The sequence below is a fragment of the Maniola jurtina genome, chromosome 3, assembly GCF_905333055.1.
Source record: "Maniola jurtina chromosome 3, ilManJurt1.1, whole genome shotgun sequence".
Taxonomy (NCBI): domain Eukaryota; kingdom Metazoa; phylum Arthropoda; class Insecta; order Lepidoptera; family Nymphalidae; genus Maniola; species Maniola jurtina.
This window is the reverse complement of record NC_060031.1, coordinates 8,718,975-8,744,504: the sequence shown is the minus strand read 5'-3', so window position 1 is coordinate 8,744,504 and position 25,530 is coordinate 8,718,975. Positions and strand designations below refer to the sequence as shown.

Below are 25,530 nucleotides of genomic sequence, written 5' to 3'. Positions count from 1 at the left end.
AACTTTGAAACCGAATATTTTAACAGAAATCTGGAAAACCACAGACATAGATATTAGTTTCTAGAATATGTCTTAAAAATTTCATGGACTTTGGTTGCTTAATATTCAAATGAAATTGGAACTACGTTTGTATGAAGCGAGTGACGGACAGACCCCTCTTAAAAATGAACCCTGCAACATTATTATTCTAAGAAGCATAACCTAAATAAGTTTTGATAAGCTAAGCTGATTCATAGATCCATGGTTTGAATACTATTTTATTCCTATTTAATAGTGTTTCTACTTTTGTGGGAAAAGTTGGATAAAATCTGAATTGAATTCTAAAATATTAAATTGGGGTTCACTACCTACCTACCTACCTACCTACCTACTTGTACTTCAATCACACTAATATTATGGCGAAATTTTTTGGGTATGTGTGTGTGTGTTTGTTACTCTTTAGCGCAAAAACTGCAGTACGGATTTGGATGTAATTTAGAATGGAGGTAGATTATACCATGGATTAACACATAGGCTACTTTTTATCCCGGAAAATCAAAGAGTTCCGACGGAATTTTTTAAAATCTATATCCACGCGAACGATTTCGCGAGCATCAGCTAGTATGTTAATGTATAACCCAACTTACCACCTTTACATTACATTCACAGATTAATAAAGTAGGTATACATAAATAATATATTCATATTAGTAGTCCATAACATACCTACTTAAGTGATTTTATCAAACAAATCACAGGGTACAATCAACATTCCAATTTTGTTATGACTCTACTTTTTTGTCGATCGTTCCAAAAAAAAACTAAATTCACCTGCTCACTTTTCTTATTAATAGAAAGATATCTACTATTAGACGGTTAAGACTCCCCTACAAAATATAAGCAGGTTACGATGAGAGATGCGTTCCAATTGTAATAACATCAATTGATTTAACGCTATTTTAGTGGGAGGAACTAAACGGGGTCACCGACCGGCAATTATGTCCTCCTAAAGAATTCTCTACCATAACCGGCATTAATAATGGTGCCGCGCTCTCTTACAATATTCAAACGCTATGTTGGTAAATACTAAATAGGTACATTGTATTATTTTTATGACTTATTATAGCAATTTATAATATGAATAATGAACCATAAATCTGATGGTTTAAAAAAGACTATGTACAATTATTTATAACTAGAGGATGCCCGCGACTTAGTCCGCGTGGATTTAGGTTTTTTAAGATCCCGTGGGAACTGTTTCATTTTCCGGGATAAAAAGTTGCCTATGTCAATTACAGGGACGTAAGCTATCTCGGTACCAATCATACAAATCGGTTAAGCGGATGGGTCTTTAGGAATCCCATGGGAACTCTTTGATTTTCCGGGATTAAAAGTACCCATGTCCGTCCCCGGGATATAAGCTGATCCTGTACCTTTCGTCAGAATCGGTTAAAGTGTTGGGCGGTGAAAGTCGGTAGCAAACAGACAGACAGACAGACACACTTTCGCATTTATAAGTTTAGAAGTATGGATAGTAGGTAGGGACTGCTGTTCACGACTTTATTTACGTGGATTGAAGGTTATTAAAAATCGTGTGAAAAATAAAGGTTTTTATTTTCCACGGGATTTGTTTTCAGTTCTCTCTGGGGTGCCATTTATAGATATATTTATTGTGAGCCTTTACTTAAAATCTGCTACGTAGTTACAACAGAACAAACAATCAGACACGCTTTCGGATTTATATAATTAGTAGATATGATTTACAACTAAAAAAGATAGGATTTACCTTCCTACCTAATATATACATATAACTTCAACTAAACTCTCAAGAATGCGCATATATTATTATCATTGGCTTAAACAGTGAAGGACAACATCATGATGAAAATTGCATGCCTGGAGCACACGAGTAAACTTTTCCTGGAGTTCTCCGTATTGTTCTTAATAGTGTGTGTGGTGTGCCAATCCGTATTGCCCAGCATGGTGGACTATGGCCTGAACCCTTCTCTTTCTGAGAGGAGACCTGTGCAGTGGGCCAACTGCCCACTGCCTATTTCTATAAATTCAAGTCGATTTTTTATAATCTTGTCCTGCAATTTTTCCCGTATACACAGACCTTTTAATAGTTGTCATATTTTTCTACCTTGTTACCTACCTACTGTATTCCCCTCCTGTAGGTGCCCATAATATTCTTCTACGAACTTTACCGTGAATGTTAGGCATAAAATATTATAATAATTTAGGCAAATAGATACCTTCTGAGGTATGTTTATTAAAGTCGCCTACTTTTTAAAACTTTCTACTTTCCACGCTCTAAAAACATATTAGAAACATACTATCGTTATGGACGGCACATTATAATTGACTGAAAAGATTTATTGGAATTCTTTTCTTATTTTATAAGTTACCTACCTATTAGATGGTGCCCACTAACTTCCTATTCAGCCTGCGTAATAAACCTCTGTTAATTATTATTTTACGAAATCTTTTCCGGTCCAATTTATTCAATAGACAGAGATTTGGTAAAAACTTAATTTTAGGATGATGATTTTTTTTAAATAATACAGGAAAACAATACAGGAAACAGAGGAAACTTTACAAAAGGCGGCCTTATTGCTAAAGCAGTCTCTTACAGGCAGTTACAGATAACCTCCGAACGCGGGACGCTGCAAGAAGTCATAAATAACTAGATGATGCCCGCGACTTCGTCCGCGTGGATTTATGTTTTTAAAAGTTCTGTGGGAACTGTTTGCTTTTTGGGGATAAAAAGTCGCATGTATCAATTTCCAGGACACAAGCTACCTCTGTACCAAGTTTCATATAAATCGATCAAACGGATGGGCCTTAGAGAATCCCGTGGGAACTCTTTGATTTTCCAGGATAAAAAGTAGCCTATGTCCATTCTCGGGATGCGAGCTAACTCTGTACCCGTGAAAATTGGTTAAACTGTTAAAGTCGTGAAAAGCTAGCAGACAGACAGACAGACAGACACACTTTTGCATATATGTATAATATTTTGGTATGGATAAGCGCATATTTTAATATGATATAATTAATTAATTATATTATACTACATAGACAAAATAATAGACTACACATTAGGTATATTATATGTATATATGTATATAATATGTACCTAATGTGAATTTTATAAATATCAATCACATTTTATGCATTTTGTAATGACGGCAATTAACATTTTTCTTAATCGATTAACTACTAATCGTTTTTAAACAGGTATCCATTTTTACCAACATCATAATAAAAGATAAAACTTAAGATACAAGTGTAAATTAAAAATTCATAACACCCCACATAAGTGAAGATTACAGTAACTAGAAAAGAGCTGATAACTTTCAAACGGCTGAACCGATTTTCTTGGTTTATAGCTAAGAACACTCTCGATCAAGCCACCTTTCAAACAAAAAAAAACTAACTTAAAATCGGTTCATTAGTTTAGGAGCTACGATGCCACAGACAGATACACAGATACACACGTCAAACTTATAACACCCCTCTTTTTGGGTCGGGGGTTAAAAATAGGTAGGTACCTATGTGAAATGAAATCTGTTCGGCACAGAGATTTCAAACGATTGCAGACTTTGGTAATAAACTTTCAAATGATTTACAGTTATAATATAAGTATTATACGATAAATTATGAAATGATTTATTCGAGTACAACATAATATTATTACAAAATCGAATAACACAGGGCAATTATCGTCGTGTCCTTTCACTTACGGTCGATAGTGTGCAACGTATAAAGAGCTATTGGGACCGCAGCAGCCGGTGCGCCGAGTGGGACACAAACCGGTCGGGGAATGAGACCAACTTCAAGTCAAGGCACTACAATATTGATCAATCGATTTTTGGAGCATCGATGCTAATTTATTTTCATAAAACCTTTTAAGCTTTATTATAAAGGTCTCATTAAAGTTCAATTTACGTAATGTTTGATGATTTTATCAAGACTATAATAGCGCAATACTTACGTATATGTATATAAAAAATTGGTATATATAGTTAGTGAGGAATAGCCGATAGAAGTGACAACATAAAACTATGAAAATATAACAGTGTTTTTTTGCATTTTCAAATTATTAACTCTAGTACCTACCTATCTCGTACTAGTACCTACTTACCAAAAATTAAAATGTCATACATAATTTGTAAATTAAAACCATGACCTACCATAACTTTAGTTTTTACAACTATATCTTCACTCCGACTACTATTAACATGTAGCATGTGGGTGACGGAATCTTGAAGTTTTTACCCATCCCAAAATCGTCGAACGCGCCTAAAGAACTTTTCACTTTCAAAAAAAACCTGACTACTACCCGCGAACTGCCGATAGATAGCGATAGATATTGTATAAAATTGTTTTTCTGTCGCTCGGTGTAATGTAACGTTACACTGTTTATATTAAATTTATGAACTCAGATTTTTTTTCTCTTTCATTTGATATCCCACTCGATACAATAGCAAAAAAAAAATTTTTTTGGAGACCAACACTATTTTGGATGTAACATCCGTCTGGTCGACTTTTCATATAAAATGTAGCCTATGTCACCCGGATCATCTCAGAATAACGAATCGATTGACACCTCATTCATCAAAATCGGTTCAGTAGTTAAGGCGCTACGGTGGAACACACATAAATACAAACCTACAATACATACATAGACGGCTAAAAGCTTCCTTATGACTTTGCGGGTAAAAAGATACTCTATACACATAGGTAATAATAGCACCTATACCTACCTGCTTATAGTTTATGTCCCCTACAGAACTTCAAGAGTGTGATTATTAATATTGTAATTAATAATTATGTATTCTTGAACTTCGATCACTTTGTAATTATGTATTGTTGTTTTGTTTGTACTTATCTTATTTAAAATACAGTGTACTTTGTTAATAAGTTTTCAACAAATTATTTTGGGAAAATTCCACGGTCTCGTGAAAAATAGGGAAATAAACTTCGCGGTCAAGTCACGTTGTTAGTTGTTACTTATAAAATGTATTTTTACCAAATAAGAAATAAGTATTCTACGCGACAGGTCGAGATGGCAATCGAGGTATCAGGCGGGGGAACCCAAACACCCGCACGTCACCCTGCGTTATCCCGCACCGGGCTAGCGTGGGGCCTGTGCCGGTGTGCGGGGCGTCCGCATCACGATACTAACGGCCAAAATTAATGCTCTATCTATCTTTATCTTGTCCATAAGTTAATTAGCAACGCTGTTATTTGTCAAAAAGGCTTTTGACGAGTAACAACATAGCGTACACGTACGTAACTTATCGACAGATTACAGATAGATTGATTATATTAATTTCGGCCGTTAGAGTAGCAATGAATTTTAAAAAACCGGCCAAGCGCGATTCAGGCTCGCGCATCAATGGTCCCTTACCAAGAAGGATACTAATAATAATTACATTATTATTTATTTAGTTTAATTATTATTCGACCGCCTCAGATACGAAATAATCTTGATGGCGTTACAAATAACTACCCATTACCCATATCACTACCCATTATGCGAAAGTGTGTTTGTTTGTTGATTTGTCGTTCAATAACGTTGCAACTGATCGACGTGATTTAAAAACAAAAAGATTCTAACTACTGACTTAGATTTGAACCCAGTAGATACCTACTACTAAAATTTTTAAATCAGGGCTTTTCCGAATCTGTTACAGCACACATTCTTAATTATTGCGAAAACTGTCACATCATAAGCTAGCTGATACCCGCGACTTTACCTAGGTAAAACTAGAAAGTAATTCTTCCAATACACAAGGTGTAACCAAAACGGTAGTAAAAATTTAATTTAATTTATTTATTTTATTTTATTTTAATATTATTTAAATTAACTACCTAAACACAATCCAATACCAATTGCCTTACCTTGTAGTTTTCTGTTTTAGTATGTTTCAAACCGACAATGCATAGCATGCAAACCTCGGGTCAATGCCCCACCTACGACGCGGCATTGACTCCGAGTGGCCTATTTACGTAACGTTCGTTGACCTCTAGCGTCAATCAAATCTTTTATTTGCAATATACTGTGAACTTTTAAAAAATACTGGTTTTTTTTTAATTCATGTTTTTTTTTGTGGTAGCTAGTAATCATCAGTACTATCACCTACCTTAGTTTTTGCTAGCGTTCTGGGTACACCTTGTATAAAGATCCACGGTCAACGAAGTTTTGCAAAAAAAAAACTATGTAGTTAGTCCCAACAAAGTTACGGACTAAAATATTTTAAAATACAATTTAACAAAATTGAACTTAACTATCATGTCGGAAAGTTAACGAGCTGGTTGTGTGGCGATCACGGTTGCTTTGTACTCTAGTACCCGGCCATTGCCAGGAAATAAGTATCCATCGCCCTACAACGTAATAAATTCACATCGAGATGAATCAACCGTTTACCTAGAGGTTGATCTCCCATCGTGATTATGTTCAATTACAGGACAACTTCGTTAACTTAGCTGTGGAATAGTATACCTACCTAAGTAATTTTTACAATCCGTTACTTGTTAGGGAGTCAATTAAGTTGTTAGATAGATACTTACTTGAAATTCCGATAAACTGACGACCTCCCAGGCTCAGAGGTAAGTGCTGTGGTATTATTAGTGGGAGGTAACGGGTTCGATTCCCGGCAGGAGAAATTCGGAATTTTATAATTTTCTCTGATCTGGTCTGGTGGGAGGCTTCGGCCGTGGCTAGTTACCATGGTACCGGCAAAGCCATACCGCCAAGCGATTTAGTGTTCCGGTACGATACCATGTAAAAACCAAAGGAATCCGGTTTAATAAAAACTGCCATACCTCTTCCAGGTTAGCCTTCTTCCATCTTAGATTGCATCATCGCGCACGCATCTTTCATTCGATTGAGTTAAACTTTGTATAGTGCAGTGGTTATTGAGACTTGAGGAAAATTTTGACAGAATCAATGCTAAATAGAAAGCTTAGGCGCTTGAGTCAGTCACATTGCAATGCAGGCCGGGCATTAGCTAGATTAGGTATATTTTTAAGCATATATTCATTTTTTAAAGTATATGTATAACTAGCGACCCGCCCCGGCTTTGCACGGGTGGACATTTATTTTTTCTATTTTCCCTGATAAAATATAGCCTATACGGATTCGGAAGAATCCCTCTAAGTAATGGTAAAAGAAATTTTGAAATCGGTCCAGTAGTTTTTGAGCCTATTCAATACAAACATACAAAAATACAAAGGTTTCCTCTTTATAATATTAGTATAGCTTAACTGAAAGCCATTTTGTTCAATTTATAGGCTATGGCATTATCTAGCCCCAGCCTAGATAATGCCCTAGCCTATAAATTGCTATAAACTAATTAGCTTAGAGATTAGCAAAAATAAGAATTTTTCTCAACCTCTTTAGCGAAAGGTCTTTATGGCAATGAGGGTGGGAACGCCCCGTAAAGCCGCGCTAACCTTGTCCGGAATAGGGCGGTTACTATGCGGTTGTACGGAGCATCCTCCGCACTTCATAATACTCCGATTGCCATGTCGACCTGTCGCGAACTTTAGGTACATTCATTTTTATACGATGCTCCGTGTGATATATAGTTTACAGCCTATATAGTACTCGGGAATAATGTAGCTATCTATCTATCAGTATAATAATTTTCAGAATCGGATCAATAATGTTCCAGGGATATCCCCCCATCCCCTACATACGTTCAAAATATTTACCTGTTTACATATTATTAGCATAGATCGATGTAACATGATATTTTGTGTCTTTTCAGCGTCCAGAAAGCCTTGAATCGCCTCTATCTGCGACTCGCGATACTAAGGCAAGTGTGTACGCTATGAATGATCAGGTTAGTATGAAACTATTATTTCACGCACCTAATCATTCGTCACTAGATACTTTCCGATTAGGTACGAGTATCTTTAGAATCTGTTTTTAACCCCCGACCCAAAAAGAGGGGTGTTACAAGTTTGACGTGTGTATCTGTGTATCTGTCTGTGGCATCGTAGCCCCTAAACTAATGAACCGATTTTAATTTAGATTATTTTGTTTAAAAAGGTGGCTTGATCGAGAGTGTTCTTAGCTATAATCCAAGAAAATCGGTTCAGTCGTTTGAAAGTTATCAGCTCTTTTCTAGTTACTGTAATCTTCACTTGTCGGGGGTGTTATAAATTTTTAATTTACACTTGTTTCGTATGAAAAAATACCTACCTACTACTTAAATAAAATAAAAATTCAGCCTGCCTGCCTTTCGTATTTCTTCTTTAGATACCCTTAATATTTCAGCGATAAGATAGGTATTTTTTTTTAAATATAATATAATGTCTACGAAAAATTGTTAAGCATCACATCGTACCTATCCGTTTATAATAAACTGGCTGATCTGCCCGCCTTTGCTTGGGTGAAACATAATTATGTATACATATAAATTATAAACATAAATTGTTAAGTATAAAGCCTAGAATCTAGATGTTATTTCTGGATTAAGAAGCTTGATTAAAATCGGTTCCTAGTTTTAGAGAACTATTACTTCTTTCACCGACTCGAAAAAATGTTATTATAGAACTACATTAACTCTTGTATGCATAATATATTCAGTAATAAATAAAATATTTTTTTAGTTTTTAGTGTTTGTGGTTATTGAATTTGGTTATTTTTTTTTTGGAATATTTTTATGTCACACTTTTTAGTACCCACTCTATTAAAATATGCTATGCCTAGTTAAACACCTACTGTTTAGAAGGCTATTACACTGATCGCGAGCAATTTACTCTTATCCATTGAGGAGTTCTGTTCGCCATCTCCGAAGTTATTCATCAGATCTTCACTAAATTTATATGAGACCACCTGGGAAGTATACCCCTTCAAACAAAAAAATCCAAATCGGTCCAGGCGTCTTCGAATAATCGGGGAACATACCTATTTAAAAAATAAAAAAAGATTCCGACGAATTGAGAACCTCCTAGTTTGTTAAGTGGGTTAAAAGGGAAATCCAACGACTGAAACAAAATGATAAATTAAGCATTTTGTTTTAGACTTTTCATACGCCATCTTTTGGAGACGAAGAATTTGACATTCCACTAATGCACGGGCAGCATGCGACGACTGGCGGGAGCCAGAACCCTCACATACAGTATACTCAACTACATCATTCAGCGCCACAGGTTCGTATAATACATTATCTAGCTCATCCATACTCTATACTTATATTATAAATAATGTCTGTCTGTCTGCTACGTTATCACCGCCCAATCGCTGAACCGATTTAAATGAAATTTGGTACAGACTTGAGGTACATCCCGGGGAAGGGCATAGGCTACTCTTTATTCCGGAAAATCGAAGAGTTCCTACAGGATTTAAAAACCGAAATCCTCGCGAGCGATGCCGCGGGCATCCTTTAGTAGTAATTATAAAAGGTAAGCGAATTGCGGGTAACTTCAACGTTCGGAAAAACGCGTACAAGCGACAAGTTATGTTATAGGTGGTTATAGGGCTGAAGACGTTTTTTGAACGTTGGTATCTGGTTTTCCGGATTCCGTACCTCAAAAGGAAAGAACCCTTATAAGGCTTATAGAATCACTTCGTTATCTGTCTGTCTGTCCGTCTGTTGTGCCTGTCAAGAAAACCTATAGAGGAAAAAAATCCGAAAACCGTGAATTTGTGGTCCGACCCATGGGGGGGTACGTACCTTTTAAAGAAAATTGGTTAAGTTGGGACCGTAAAATTAAGTTCATATTTTGTACAAAGTTATTGCTAATTTAAATCTGTGTCACTTATTTTATTATATTTTGATCTTGAAAATTTGATTTTATTAATATTTTATTAGCAGAAAATTCTTTGTTCCATTGTTTAGGTATGGTAACTATCTTTACTTTAGATACGTGATACTATATATAAAGAAAATACGGAAGCTACCTACTTTATCTTTAGAAGAAATTCAAATTCACTTCCAAATCTTATCTATATTTTTGTAGGGAGTTCTATTACGAAACGAGTCTTCTATCATCTGCCCCACTTTTTAGATTGCTTTTATTGAAATGGAATTGCCTTTGAATGAATTCCGTTAAGAGACTCAGGTCTCGTAGCTATTTTAGATCACTCTAAGAGCTATTTTAAAAATAAAATTTAATGTTGCGATCCCGTAATGTTTCTGGTACAATCATAAAATTTTATTGATAGTAAGTACATCAATAGCTGTTACCCGTGACTTTACTCTGAGAATTATACATATATCTATACACCCAACACACACACACACACACACACACACACCGTCACACATACAGACACACACACACAAATACACACACAATAGTGGGGTAGTGGGGCCATAAAGGGAGAAGAGGAGCTGCACACGATTGGTTAATCAGTCGCTCCTTATTTCCCGCGATGTGTTCTTTGTTCTTTTCCAAGACTAAACGCTTGAACCGATTTTGATACACCTCATAACTTTGTAATACAATACAAAATAACTTAAAATTAGGTTTTTCACACAATATCGAAATGAATAATGAAATCAGTAGAATAATGAATATTTTTAGAAGTAGGTAGATAGATCATAACAGTAGATTTAGGTAGTTAGTTACATAGTTTTTAGATATATGACTCAAATATCAGATCATTTACTCAAATTACTGTTACACAAAATTACTGTTAAATACTGTTGAATTGGTCTTTATAAAATTCTTATTACTGTTAAACACATTCATACATCGAAAATTATTCCTTTGTACCTGCTTTAATATAAGATAATATAGGTAAGTAAAATTGTATATATTGGAACAAACGGAAATGAAAGGGAAACTATACGATGCAGATGCATGGTACAAATTCTTCATTGCTTTACCCTGTGCCTACTTGTTAATTACAATATAACCTACATATTTTATGTGGATAGGCGCATTAGGCCAATCTTCACCTAGATTTTTTCAATCTGTTCGTCTAATAAAAAATAATTACCTAGTTTATTTAACTTATGACGAATAGAAATAAGATGACCCTTTTTTAGCCATTTCATGGCCATTTATCTAATGTTAAAGAACTATTCAACATGCTTGCTTTTGATCGGATAACTTACTTTTAGAGGTTTTATAACAACATTTCGCTCTATTATTGTAGCTTGAGTTACCTACATTTCTCTAAACCTTTAAAATTCACAATGTTTGACACGTTTCTAAAGTTACCCATGACCACTGTACATATTTTGATAACAGCTGATGTTTTCTTTAAGTTGGTACTACGACTATGGGTTGGTTATGGTTATTTGGACTTTGACTGTCAAAGTCAAACAGGGACTTCGTCTGTGTTGGTGTTGGTGTTAGCTGGCGGGCGTGCTCTGCCTTTTTGGAGTGTTTTTTTCGTTAAAACTAACTGGAAAGCGCTCTAAGGGGATTCCGTGCATGTCGGCGAGCACCGGCACAAACGGGGTCCATACTTGTATAGTTTCCCTAACTTGTTACAAATAACTACAAACTTGACATTGGCTAATCTTTGTAAAGCCAGACGAGAAAAAAAAAAAGTCAAACAGCAAACACAGTATCTATTGCCTATCTACTATAACGGGAAGCGAATGCGAAGTGAAAAACATTAAACAAATTGAAAAATATTATTATTGGTCAAAATTCAAATGAAGAAGAAAGAAGCATTAAAGAAAAACACAGAATTCAAAAATTGTATACTTACCTAAATAATGTAGGAGGATCATAATGTTACCTAATCGTTAATAAATAATTAGGTATTTTAGGGGTTTTTAAAGGTTTTTAAATGATAACATTTTGAGCGGTTTTGTTTCTTCATCGTAGGTTGGTATGATGAATCCTGCACAAGACGGATTAGCTCCGCCAGGTGGAGCACCGTCTTATCAACAACCTTTATATTTACAAGAACCGCACACACCAGTCACATTGCACAGGTATATTTAGTTATTTATTTAAGTATGAGTACAAAGACTTTTTCTTTATTTTTGTTTTCCTCATTTAGTTAGAATAAATACCAAAGCCACAACCTTAAAACTAGTAAATTGTAATTGCATTCAAAAATAAGTGATTTAATCAACAAAAACCAAATATAACAGTTTTCTATAATACAATCTACTTCATTATCATTAATGACCATTTTCATTAAGTACACAAATTGTAATTTGTGATGTTTGAAAATTAATTTCCTTTCAGTAACGCAGCAGCCCCGGCAGGCAATTATATGATCCAACAGCAGCCTGGTGGACAACAGCAACTGCTTATGCTACAACCTACACAAGTGATGAGCGGACCTCCTACACCGAGCACTCCCACCCAACCTGGCCCAGTCTATGGCTCTCCTCAAAGAGCATCACCCCCAGGCACTACGAGTGATGATTCAGATGATAGTGTACCATCCCATCATTCTCAGGTGAATATGTACATTACTTTATTAAACAGCTTTCTTTAATTGCTGGTAAACTGTTTCACAGAGACAGCTTGTCAGGAAAGGTGCACGTTGCAGAGGGGTGACAGTTGGCATAAAAATAATGGATGAATTCCTTGATTTGTCGCTATGTTGATGTTGCTATCATCCTCCTGCAACCCATACATTACCCCACAAGCCCTCTCAGTACTTGTCCTATAGCTTCTAGTTTCAATAGATATTATTAACTAAATTAATTTTATTATGTTACAACCTTGTGAATAAAATGTTTTTAGTTTAATAGGTACCATTCCTATAATTTATGAATAATTATTTGAAAAGGTAAATGAAATAATAGATGTGAATTATACCATCTACCTAACCTGCTTAATTAGTTATTACTGTATCCACTGCTTTTGTTCTCTGTGGTGAACAATAAAAGTGCATTTGTTCATTTATTTATTATTCCTAATTTAATTAGTGGACTAATTAATTCTTGGTGTTAATTTTTAACCCCCAACCCAAAAAGAGGGCTGTTTGACATGTGTTCTGTGGCATCGTAGCTCCTAAACGAATGAACCGATTTTAATTTAGTTTTTTTTTTTGTTTGAAAGGTGGCTTGGTCGGGTTCTTAGCTATAATCGAAGAAAATCGGTTCAGCCATTTGAAAGTTATCAGCTCAGCTTCTAGTTTTCTTATAGAGATTTTTGTGTTGGGGGTTTTTTAAATTTTGAGTTATTCTTTAAATAATTAAAAATCTAGGTATTATTATAGTATGAAAAAATAAAAACACCTTATAGAGATAAGTGCTTCTCTGTTCACTTTTACTTTCTTATTCTCTTTATTGTAACAACTTTCTGGGTACAAATAAAAATAAATAAATAAAATAAAATCAACAATAACTAGGCTTACATAAATTAGCATTTTTATAATATGTACTTGATTTTGAATCAATGTTATAAAACTGAAAACCAAATTATAATTTATTAGGAAATTATGTTTGCTTATGATACTTATCCCAAACAAAATATGTTTGATATTATTGTACTTAATCAAAAGTTTATACCAAGTACCTATGAATTGTTGAACTTGTACCACACTACTCCTTTATAAAATTTTTATTCTTAGTAGGTATACTCATCACTTTAATTTTTCTGTTCCTTTTTTGCTATAAAAAGTTCATTGGCATATACATTTCTTCATGTTTTTGTAGTTTCATTGATATTTTTAAAATTATTCATAAATTATTGTTTTAAACTCGTTGTTTGTTGGTAGTTGCCTGGTGATGCGGAAAGCCTTCTGCCGATCCATTATTGCTCAGCGAGCCGGCAGCAACAAACTACGATTCATCAGGTATAGGCAAAATTTATAGTTAATGTACTTACTTCTATGAATACTAACTATAATCGTGGTCTATAGATATGTATTGCCAATGAACTATTGTCATGAAGAATTACTTTAAAATTAATGAAATTAATATATCCAATTATATTGTTGCATAGATGGGTGTTAGCAATATGGGAGTGAAGAGGTCATCCCCAGAACCGATGGACAATGGAATGAGCCGTGGACAGATGCAAAAGAAACCTAAAGTTCAGAAAAAAAAGAAAAAACGGGATCCAAATGAACCACAAAAGTATGAATTAAGTAAAGATAAGCTTTGGTCAAATGTATTAGTCATAATTATGTACGTAATAATATAATTCAAAGCATCTGTCTATTTACAATGCTAATAAAAAAATACTTTTGACCAAAGTTCCTACATTTCATAATGTTACAGTACAGTTCACACTTACTCAGTTTACTAGGTAAAAGTTAAACTGAAAATGGGTTTTATCATAACATATTTTGACTTTGTATGATAATGGAATTTTCTTGATGCCCTTTTCCAGACCTGTGTCAGCATATGCCCTATTTTTCCGTGACACGCAAGCAGCAATAAAAGGACAAAATCCGAATGCAAGTTTTGGAGAAGTCTCTAAAATCGTAGCATCAATGTGGGATGGCTTAGATTCAGAACATAAAAGTGTAAGTGCTTCTGGTTTATTTGGAGTAAAAATTTAGTTGAACTAGAGGTTTTATTTTAAATTCCTTTTAAAGATTATGATTATTTTGGTTCAAAGTTCATCGAACTGCTATTCAACCAATTTTCTAAAGAAATTAATAACAGTTCGTTTGAATGTGCTGTACTTTATTCTGATTTTGGTTAAATCAGGTTCACATAAAACATATTGTATTGATTTTCTTTTATAATTATTATGGGGGATGATTATAGAAATAAGTATTTGAGCACCTAATCTATTTTATCAAATGTTTCATACCTGTTTCAAATATTTTTCCCCTCAGGTTTACAAACAGAAAACAGAAGTTGCCAAAAAAGAATACTTAAAAGCACTAGCAGCGTATCGAGCGAGTTTAGTATCTAAGGTAAGTGGATTTCACAGTTCAATAGTACAATTGTACTTATTTTCCTTCTTAAAAAATTGGTCTTAAAAAGTAACAAAAACACATTTTACATATTATAATGTGTATCTGATGTGGGCACAGTGCACACCTGCTATAAGTACACCCAGATAAGGTCAAATTTGATATTATACCAAAATACCTAGGCTAGGATAATAGGACATAAGTATAATATTTTTAATAAGTAAACGTTAAGGAAATGTCTCGCCATACTTAGATAATTTTTTCAGATATTGTAGAAAAGTGTAGACTTGGTTTAAAAGCTTGAAACCCTTATTATATATTTGCGAAAGTATCATCGCGACGGTACTTTCTATTAAATTTGCGTAATTTTCGCGCGTTAACAACGGCGGCGTTTTTAAAATCGCGTAGGTACTGCACGATTTTAAATTGAAACTTTCACGACAATACTATAATTCGCGACAGGTTGAGATAGCAATCGGGATTAGCGCGGGGGGTGTGCGGGACGTTCCTCCCCGATTGCCATTTCAACCTGTCGCGTACTAAGTTATGAGCAAAATACGAGTAGGTACCTACAGTAAATATAATATAATGTAAAATGAAAAGGTTGCATATTAGGTATGTTATGTATGTCCAAGGACCTTGGATGAACAATATCTCGCTTATTTGACCAACAAAAATTGACATTAACCTTCGTCTACACGGTTGATTTAGAATCAACTCAACCTAGGTGACCTCTGTTGGTGGTTGGTTCCGATCGGGGAGGGCCCTTAATATTGTCACCTACAGAAAAGCCAACAAACCGGCTGCCGACTCCCCGACTCGCGTTACAAACCGAAAAACCTACCTATAAGACTGCCAACCTGAATCGAGATTACAAATAAAAAAGATTGGTCAGAGATTGGTACAGTCTGTAGAATGTAGATAATATGGCCGTAAGCAGTAAGCACACTTGCGCAGCTAGTTGCGCAGGGACGCCTTAATTTTAAAGATGGCAACTGGAGGGAGGTAAAGTCATTGACTTTTGCGTCTGGCGTCGCGTCGATACTTGGTTCACAGAGTGCCGAGTGGTTCGAGCTTTGTGTTGTTCCGTGTTCGTATTTAAAATAATAATAATTTGGTCTCCGTGTTAATATTAAACATTGTGTTCGCATTTTAAATACTTAATCATTTTATTGCAAAATAAAACAAAACTTCGGTTTAAATAGTATAAAATAGTGGTCTTGTTTAAAATATAAGTCAGACATACTCACCGGTAAGCTTTCGATTTTATTTTAAAAGCAATGGACCATGTTTATTAAATTATTATCATATTTTGTTTTTAAATAGGATAGCATAGAATCATACAACAAGCTAAGCTGATTCCTAGTCCCATGGAATCACTATATATGTAATACTTCGGCCGAAATTAACTATGGTAATTTGTCGTTATGTAGGTACTTCTCAACGTAATTGTCAAAAAATACTAAATTTTTAATAAGTAACAATGTTGTTAGTAAATGTTTACAGATAGATTGATTAATATCGGCCGTGGGCGAGTAATTCTTATTACATATTATGTACTTTATCCACACCAATATTTTAAATGCTAAAGTGTCTGTTTGTTTGCTACCTTTTCTCATCCCATCTGTTTAAGGGTAACTTTTTATCAGCATTCAAAACCCGTATTCACTCAATTTATTGTTTTTACCATATATTTTGATATTATATTATATTAGAGGTTGTGAATCCATACCATTGGTCACAGGATCAAATTTTGTATGATTACTTTCACAGCCACAACCATTATGTATCTAGGTATCTATTTTCTGAAAAAAACCATCATAGAAAATAATTAATTAAAGCTTTAGACCACCATGTTATGACAAGAATATGTCAGGGTTTTACAGTGATTTTTCATCAAAAAACAGAGTGTGGTGGTAAAAAAGTTGTAGGTATCTGAAATTCGATAATGTGGCCCAGGATATGGATACACATTATCTAATATGCAATACAATATTAAAATATATAGCATAAAGTAACAATAACCAATTTAAAAAAAGTAAATGTGGGTATACATTACAATTTGGGGGATAAGTTACCTTTATGGACCCATAGTGAAAAATATTGTCACAAAGAATTCTAAAAAAACCTATAAATGTTTCTGATGAAATAAACATTCTAGGTCAATGAAAAGTACCTTATAGGTTTCTTGACTGACAGACAGATATTTTTCCTTTGGAGGTACAGGACCCTAAAAATATAAAAATGAATGCAGATTGAGTTTATTTATACTAGTATAAAATATTTAACAAAAGATTTTTATTTTTCTTTAGGGGGGAGAGCAAGAAAATCAAGTAATGTATAATCACGGAAATACTAATGCGAACTATGGAAATTATTATCAAGGCCAAGCTTATGGAAATGGGCACTCGCCCCAAAGTTATGTCCCAAACTCAACACCGCAGGGATATTCACCTCAGACATTCCCAGGAGGTCAATCACAGCCTTCCTACGCAGGAGCACCGTCTCAAAGCTACCCTCCCAACAATCAGCAGCCACCACAAAACTATCAGGGAAACATCGGGCACAATTCTCAGACGTATCAAGTAGGTTCTTTGTATTTTTCTATAGCTATCATGATCAACCCATCGCCAGCTCACTACAGAACATAGGTATCCTCTGAGAAGGGTTTGGCCATAGTCTATCACGCTAGCCAAGTGCAGATTGGCAGACTTCACATACTTTTGAGAACTTTATGGAGAACTCTCAGGCATGCAGGTTTCCTCATGATGTTATATATTTAATTACATTACATACTTTAAATGCACATAACTCTGAAAGTTAGAGGTGCGTGCCCAGGATCAAATCCTGACTAGGAGGCGGACATCCTATCTATCTACTAGGCTATCACAGCTTTTCTATACTAGTAAAATAAATAGTTTGACTGCTAAGAGGTGTAGGTTAACAAAACTTCCATACTCCTTCCAAGTTAACTCCATAGACTGCATTATCACTTACCACCATATGAAAACGCAGTCAAGGGCTAACTTGTAATCAAATAAAATAAAAATACTGTAACCCTTGCAGGTTAGTACGTAAGAGTTTAGATGCAAACTATGATTAAACTATTATCACCACAGTCTTTCGCCGGCTCACTACAAGGTAGTGATCTTTCAGAATGAGAAGGGGTTAGGTCATAGGCACACTGCAAGTACCACACTTGATCAGCATGTACGACTATGGGGTGTGATGATAAAAATATACCAGAGTCTAATTTCTATGCTTTTGTAGGGTGTGCCAGGCCAGTCTCCTCAAGGGTATCAAGTAAACACCACAGCAAGTCCACAGGCATGTCAGCCCAACATGGCGCAATCTCCGAGAAACTATCAGCCACCCCAATCTCCAAACTATGCTGCAAACTCTGGGCTCTCACCACCAGGATACAGACAAGTGCAATCCCAATCGCCTCCTGTGCAATCTGTGCATGCCATGCAGTATCATCACTCACAACAGGTACAAATAATGGCAGAAACACATTTGCAACATGCACTGCCACATGTGTTAAGTCAGATGAAATTTATAATAATGTATATTCCAACTAATGAGAATCGGCAACATGCTTTGTAACTCTCGTACATATCACCACTTGACAATCGAACTTTTTGCTTGCTTTAAAAATATAGTTTTTACAGTTTTTTTTATGATGAACCAGTGTTAGATTCAACTGACGAAAAAAACACTTGTTAAAGTTTATTTGATTAAAAATCGTTTAAGTAGGTATGTATATTATATAGAACTGATATATTTTTTCACTATAGACAGTAGGCATATGCTTGACCACAATCATACAGGATGGAAGGTGATGATGTAGCCTAAGGACGCATTTGTCTAGAAGATGCCCATTCACACTTTGTTAAAAATGCGCAGGTTGTAATTGATATAAAACAGGCCGTGATAAACGATTAGTAAATGTAGACAGAATGTCGACGACACAAGGACAAAGAACTCACTCAACGTCTTGCAGAGCAGTAGTAAAAAGGTGACCGGGTGACAAGATCAGAGAGGTCCTGAGCATACTACCAAAATCCATACAAATACTATATAATGTTGATATTATAAGTTTGTTGGTTTGTCTGTCTTTAGCTTTTCACGGCCCATACGTTCAACTGATTTTGACGATATAAGAAGATAATATATTCAATAAGAGATAGACTTTATCTGTGGGACGGACATAGACATTATCCTGGAAAATCAAGGAGTTTCCACTGGATTTATAAAAAATAATACGCCCGCGCGGGCGAAGTGTCTAGTATGAAATAAATTTAAAACACTAAATATTTGTTAGATGCAACAAGCTCATCAAGTGCAGCAGTATCAGCAGCAGCAACATCAACATCAGCAGCAACCGCAGCAGCAGCAGCAGTTGCAGCACCAACAGCAGCCGCAACAGCCCCTGCTGCACCCACAGCAGCAGCAGAACCAACCACCCCAACAGCAGCCCCCGAACCCAACTTTAAACAGTGAACATTCCACTTCCAATAGCAATGGTAATTCAGGAATGCCACATAAATCGCCAGAGGTACCTATAAACTCTTTTTCGTATTATCGATGAAAAAGTATTATGTATTAGTAGATAGGAGAGCTGGTGAATAAAATGATGTAATTGCATGAAATAAATTGTACAGGAGGAGCAAAAAACTACTGTATAATCACCATTTTGATCGAAATCACAAACTTTGGATACAGTTTTAGGTGGTTTTTGTTTGGAAATAAGTTTAGGTTTGTATTTAGTGATTGAATTCACAAACATTGAACCCAATTTTAACACAGCATTAGGCCATTTTGCTCGGAAATGAGTACAGATTCATTCAGCATTCAGTATTTCAGTGAACCAAAAATGTCTGGATTAAGGACAAAAGTATTTTGAGTGTAATTATTACATCATTTTGTTCACTGAATCTCTATTATAAACCTCAACTCAGCGGTCATGGAACAGAGTAAAATTAATCATTTACAGTTTGAACCCCATGAGCTGCACCATCCTTTTATAATATCCTTTTCAAAAATCTGTACTAATACCAAAACTCAGAATTAGTAGACTTACTGGAATTATTTACTAAACTTGTACCACTGGCAACCAATTATTTTGCTTGATTTAATTTTTTTTATTATTAAAGAAAACCGACAAATGTTACCAATTACTAGAGCAATAAAGAAAAAACCGCAAGAAACCTATAGGGTACTTCCCGTTGACCTAGAATCATGAAATTTGGCAGGTAAGTAGGTCTTATAGCACACATAAGAGGGAAAATTCGAAAACCGTGATTCTGGTTACATCACAAAAAAATAAATTAAAATGTACTAATGAACAAATAATTAATTAATATAATTACTATTTTCAACTTTCAAAGTAAGACTACTATACCAAGTGGGGTACCATAAAAGGGCTTTACCTGTACAGTCTAATCAGATTTTTGTTTTATTATATATATGCATAATAGTTTTTGATTTATTGTGCAAAATGTCGAAAAAATACGACTGTAGTACGGAACTCTCGGTGCGCGAGTCTGACTCGCTCTTGGCCGGTTTCACACATTCATTGCACGAAAGTGTATTTAAAAACCCCAACAAGTTTGGATTGATTCTGGAGGTCGGTCGGGACGTCTGTACGAAAACTCATCCAAAGTGCAGTCGGTCTTACATTACAAACTGACAATAATTATTGTGACTACATACATAGATAGATGTAGGAATTATCATTTCAAAATTTTGTAATGTTAAAAACTTTCAGCAAAACGAAAATCGAAGTACACCATCATGTATCCGTCAGGGCTGCACCAACCCTGCCATAGCCAACAGTGAATGGGAGGATGAATATTGTTCCAATGAATGTGTGGTCAGTCATTGCAGGTATACAAATTATGGATCTATTTTTATCTAAATGCTTTTAATCAATTTTTCCTTAGCAGACTTAAATACTTAAATGCCAAACAAATCGCATATAAAACTACTCAGAGGAACATGTAAGTGAAGAACTTGAATGGGCGCTTAACACACAGTCTTATTCATAAAAATCCCTTAATATAGGTTTAAAACGTTCATTAACTAAAATGCTCATTAGGCCTATTAAACGTTTCATAACTTTCTTTATTCATAAAGGTTCAATAAACCTCTCACAACTAAATTCTCGCTATAGGCTAGTTTCGCTTTGTTATGTTGTCGTTCTGATGAATTCATAGACAAAATTGCAAAAAAACTGGGCTCTACACAGAAAAGTGACGCAGGTGTGACATTTGTTTTCGAATTTCGGTCGATTGTCTGAGTTCTGGAGGATAGTTAGGTATTATCGTTCGGAGTTTTGTTCCGATTTATTTAATTATAAAAATGGAAACAGGAAGGAATTTAGAAATTAGCGTTAGATTTTATTATACTATTTAAAAAAAAAAGATGTATTAGGTAAAAGTATGTATTAGAATTTAGATACAGTACCTGGACATTCATGGAATAAAATCCTTTTTTTTTTTAAATTGAAAATCACACTAATATTATAAAGCCGAAAGTTTGTATGTGTGTGTGTGTGTGTGTGTGTGTGTGTGTTTGTTACTCCTTCACGCAAAAACTACTGAACGGATTGGGCTGAAATTTAGAATGGAGATAGATTATACCCTGGATTAGCACATAGGCTACTTTTTATCCCGGAAAATCAAAGAGTTCCCAAGGGAATTCAAAAAACCTACATCCACGCGAACGAAGTCGCGGGTATCAGCTAGTATTACAATAAAACTTAAAGCTAGCCTTATCTAATTACTATACAAATCATGCCCGTGTGGAATGGTGCCAAGAATACTGGCTGCATTTCCACGCTTGACAGCCAGGCTGATCCGTTGCGCAAAAAATGAGCCAGCCCTTTTTTTTTACCCAAATCCTTCTCGGTTTATGTAGTTAGGTACTGAGCTGCATCACCGCCATATTTCTTACGTTAGAAGAAATCACATACCTATGTAAAAGAATGATTACATGAAAAGAAACTTCGAAATTAGGTAGAAACTTTTAGGTACCTACTACACGACGTCCCTAACATTTTATGACAGTTAAAACTTGCAACTCTGGTTAATTACCACAGCCTCTCGAATCCAGAATAAATAACGTACAAATAATAATTACAATGCAATGACACTAGAATCAACCAAAACAAAATAACCTCACTTCAATCTTGCATATCAAACAAATTATCAGCTGTTAAGACAAGACGGCGGCCATCTTGTTCTTTAATAAAGGTTTATAGTAGGGTTCAGCCTGTTATAAGTTATGGAGCCGTTATTGAACACTTTTAGCACTATTGAACGTTTATGAATCATGTTTTTGAGAACTTTGCTTATAACAAGCTAATAAAGCTTCTACAAATTTTTATGAATAAGACTGTAACTTTACACACTGAAGCTGTACCTAAAGTGATAGTGTGGATGCTTGCACGTCCTCTGCAATCGCCGGCTTTATACGGCGGATTTTTTACTCTTGCTCAACGGCACAGAGCATGGTTGAGTATACTCAAGCATTTTGCTGCTCAGTGTGCACTGACCCTAAGTCTTATAAATTACTAGCCGATGCTCGCGACTTCGCCCGCGTGGATTAAGGTTTTTCGAAATCCCGTGGGAACTCTTTGATTTTCCGGGATAAAAAGTAGCCTATGTGCTAATCCAGGATATTATCTATCTTCATTCTAAATTTCAGCCAAATCCGGCCAGTAGTTTTTGCGTGAAGGAGTAACACACACACACACACACACACACACACACACACACACACACACACAAACTTTCGCCTTTATAATATTAGTGTGATAGTGCGCGACAGGTTGAGATGGCAACCGGAGTGGGGACGCGTTACCACCCCTTCGACCAAGTCATGCCACCAAGCAAGATAGCATTTTATTAAGATGCAACGTGAAAGCAATAATTAATATATTATTACTGTCTAAACATGAGGTGATCTACGTGAGATTGCTGTCATGATCAAAAAAAGATTTATTTATAATTTTATTATATTGTTTCAGAGACGTATTCAGCTCATGGGTAGCCTCGAATACAAATAATCAAATGCAAAACTTCTCTGCAGTTAAATAAAATGGTAACATATCAAATTACGATAATTGTACGATTACGGTAATTGATTGAATTGTGAAAATCTTTGGTATATGTAAAAAATCTTAGCATAATAATTTGCCTTGTTATCGTTATTTATTAACTCAATGTTATAATACAAGTTATATAATTATGATCACATACTGTAATAAGATCATCTTCGGGGAGACGAATTACTTTGTTCCAATGACTAAATATCTTTATTTTCGTACTAATATTTTTTTAATATATAAAATATTGGAGTGCCTTGCCAAATAAAAACACATGGACAGTTGTGAATGGTATTAAGAAAACTGTACAGTATATCACTTGGACAAAAGATAAAAAGAATGGATATGTGTTAACAGTATTCAATAACCAAGTAATCTTCTCCCAATTTCTACAAGTTTGGTTTATCTGTATTTAAATTGTTACGTTTGAAATTAGGAATATTTTATATTCAGTAATTTTGACTTAAGATTGAAAAGTTATTACTTTGCATTTTAATTTTTATACAAATAATATTTAAGTAAGTGATTTTTAACTGGATTTTGTTTAGAACAGGAACAAAATATTAAAATATAATATTTTAATGTCAGTTTAGTTTAAAACAGTCAAGATCTGTGTAGATTTGATAATATTACACTATGTTTCGCCTTAAAAAACTATTAATGATATTAGTTTTAATAATAATTATGTATAAGAAGTAAACTAGTAAACTTTTAACTATTACGTTATTTTTCGAAAGAGCTATCAGATGTAATTTTTTTTTACTACGCGCGTCATTAAGCGTGATAATGGTAGGTTGCTTGGTGCGTATAAACGTCAGACATACGTGCGCTAAACGTAAGTTCTAAATTCTAAAATGATATTACGTAGTGCGCACCAGACAACCTGGCTCACTATTTTTATAGTAGTAGACTTTGCGAAACTATCGGACGTAATTTTTTTTTATTTTATTAAACGCGTCATTAAGCGTGTTGAAGGTGGGTTCCTTAGTGCGTACAAACGTAACGCATAAACGCAGGTATGTTAAACAGTGCTAGTATGACGTAGTAGTGTGGACCATACAACCCAGCTCACTGTATTTTATTCCACTTTTGCGTTTGTACGTTGCGTGTATGTGTTCTGATCATGCATACCGAGGGACTCCTGCCTTCAATGAAAAAATATAATGTGTAGTAATTATGAGTCTAAACTCTACTAGTAGATGTAGGTAACAATATAAATATTTCCTACACTGTTTATTCCTATGTTAACTCAAATGTATTCATAACGGCAATATCAACTTATTCCTTTAGAAGTTGTGCTTAGCATAGGATATAGCTGGACCAAAATTTCGTTTAAATTCAAAACAATGATACTAGCGTATGAATAACTTACAAGTGTAAATAAACCCTTGCAATAATAGTATTAGTGGTAGTTAAGGTAAAATAATTATGTTATAATTACTTCACGTAATCCATAAGTATTCCCAGTAGACTACTTAGATACTTCTGAAGCGAAATATCTTTATGTATTGTAAAATAAATGTGTAAAAAATGTAACTAGAACAATTATTTCATTAAATTTCCTAAGCAGTAATGGCTTGTTTTTAGATTTATTTACCCTCTGAGTTACCTGGGTAGAAATTGAAACTAAGTTTACAATACAAAATATAAATTAATTGCTGTAGATTTGTGTATCACTAGAGGATGCCCGTGACTTCATCCGCGTGGATATAGGTTTTTGAAGATCCCGTGGGAACTGTTTGGTTTTCCGGGATAACAAGTTGTCTATGTCAATAACATGGACGCAAGCTACCTCGGTACCAAATTTCATACAAATCGGTTGAGCGGATGGATCTTTAGGAATCCCGTGGGAACTCTGATTTTCCGAGATAAAAAGTGGCGTAGGTCCGTCCCCGGAATATAAGCTAACTCTACCAAATTTCGTCAGAATCTGTTAAACTGTTGGGCCGCGAAAAGGTAGCAGACACACACTTTCGCATTTGAATCGGTCCATGTTAAAAGGGCGTCAGTCACCATTTTCTATGAATTGAGTTAGTGATGCCATTCGTTAGATAATTCCCCAATCCATCTATTCAAATCGGTTTTTCAACAAAAAGACTTCAGTCCACATAAATACAAGCAAAAACTTCTGCCCCGATTTAAGTTTCCATGTAAAAACGGCGTCAGTCCAGTGACTGATGCCTCACAATTTCGACTTAGGCCGCAAAAATCATATTCCTGATAACTTTCCATCTAGAAGAGCTTATGAACAGGGTTTTGTGCCGCTAAAAAGCATTAAACATGTAGACCTAACAAAGGTCTTGACCTATGTGCCTCACCGCCTCAGGAATACAAACAATTTTATCAAGATATCTTGGGACGTCCTACTGTAGAGTGCAGTCATGATATTGACAATGATTTGACAGATTTTTTATTAAAATATGATTTTTTTTCTTTTTCTTTTGGTTTCTTAATATTTTAGTTCATTAAACGGAATAATTTTCTAAAAGTTTGTTTTTATTCCATGAAAATCTCTATTAGATGTTAAAAAGGCGTTAGTCCACCAACTTAAAACAGGTATAACTAAAAAACTATATTATATATTTATATAAAAGTAAAAAAAATACAGGAAACTATAGGGTTAAAGCATA

At 34.8% G+C, this 25,530-nt stretch overlaps 1 protein-coding gene across 6 annotated transcripts in view; it reads left to right on the top strand.

Moving 5' to 3' along the window:
• The window catches only part of LOC123878758 (TOX high mobility group box family member 3-like), a 29,227-nt gene extending 4,754 nt beyond the window's left edge, over nucleotides 1-24,473 (top strand). For 2 of the 6 annotated variants that reach the window (XM_045926070.1, XM_045926087.1), the window contains exons 2-14: nucleotides 7,757-7,804; nucleotides 9,018-9,146; nucleotides 11,784-11,893; nucleotides 12,153-12,369; nucleotides 13,639-13,716; nucleotides 13,866-13,999; nucleotides 14,256-14,391; nucleotides 14,710-14,790; nucleotides 17,103-17,375; nucleotides 18,061-18,282; nucleotides 19,115-19,348; nucleotides 20,561-20,679; nucleotides 22,823-24,473. In XM_045926070.1, coding sequence (XP_045782026.1) covers nucleotides 7,757-7,804; nucleotides 9,018-9,146; nucleotides 11,784-11,893; nucleotides 12,153-12,369; nucleotides 13,639-13,716; nucleotides 13,866-13,999; nucleotides 14,256-14,391; nucleotides 14,710-14,790; nucleotides 17,103-17,375; nucleotides 18,061-18,282; nucleotides 19,115-19,348; nucleotides 20,561-20,679; nucleotides 22,823-22,892 — 1,851 coding nt within the window. In that variant the 3' untranslated portion in view covers nucleotides 22,893-24,473. Of the gene's footprint in view, nucleotides 1-7,756; nucleotides 7,832-9,017; nucleotides 9,147-11,517; nucleotides 11,674-11,783; nucleotides 11,894-12,152; nucleotides 12,370-13,638; nucleotides 13,717-13,865; nucleotides 14,000-14,255; nucleotides 14,392-14,709; nucleotides 14,791-17,102; nucleotides 17,376-18,060; nucleotides 18,283-19,114; nucleotides 19,349-20,560; nucleotides 20,680-22,822 lie in introns of those variants that run through there. The other 4 variants (XM_045926062.1, XM_045926077.1, XM_045926095.1 and 1 more) reach the window with 3 other exon arrangements.
• Nucleotides 24,474-25,530: the final 1,057 nt, after the last annotated feature.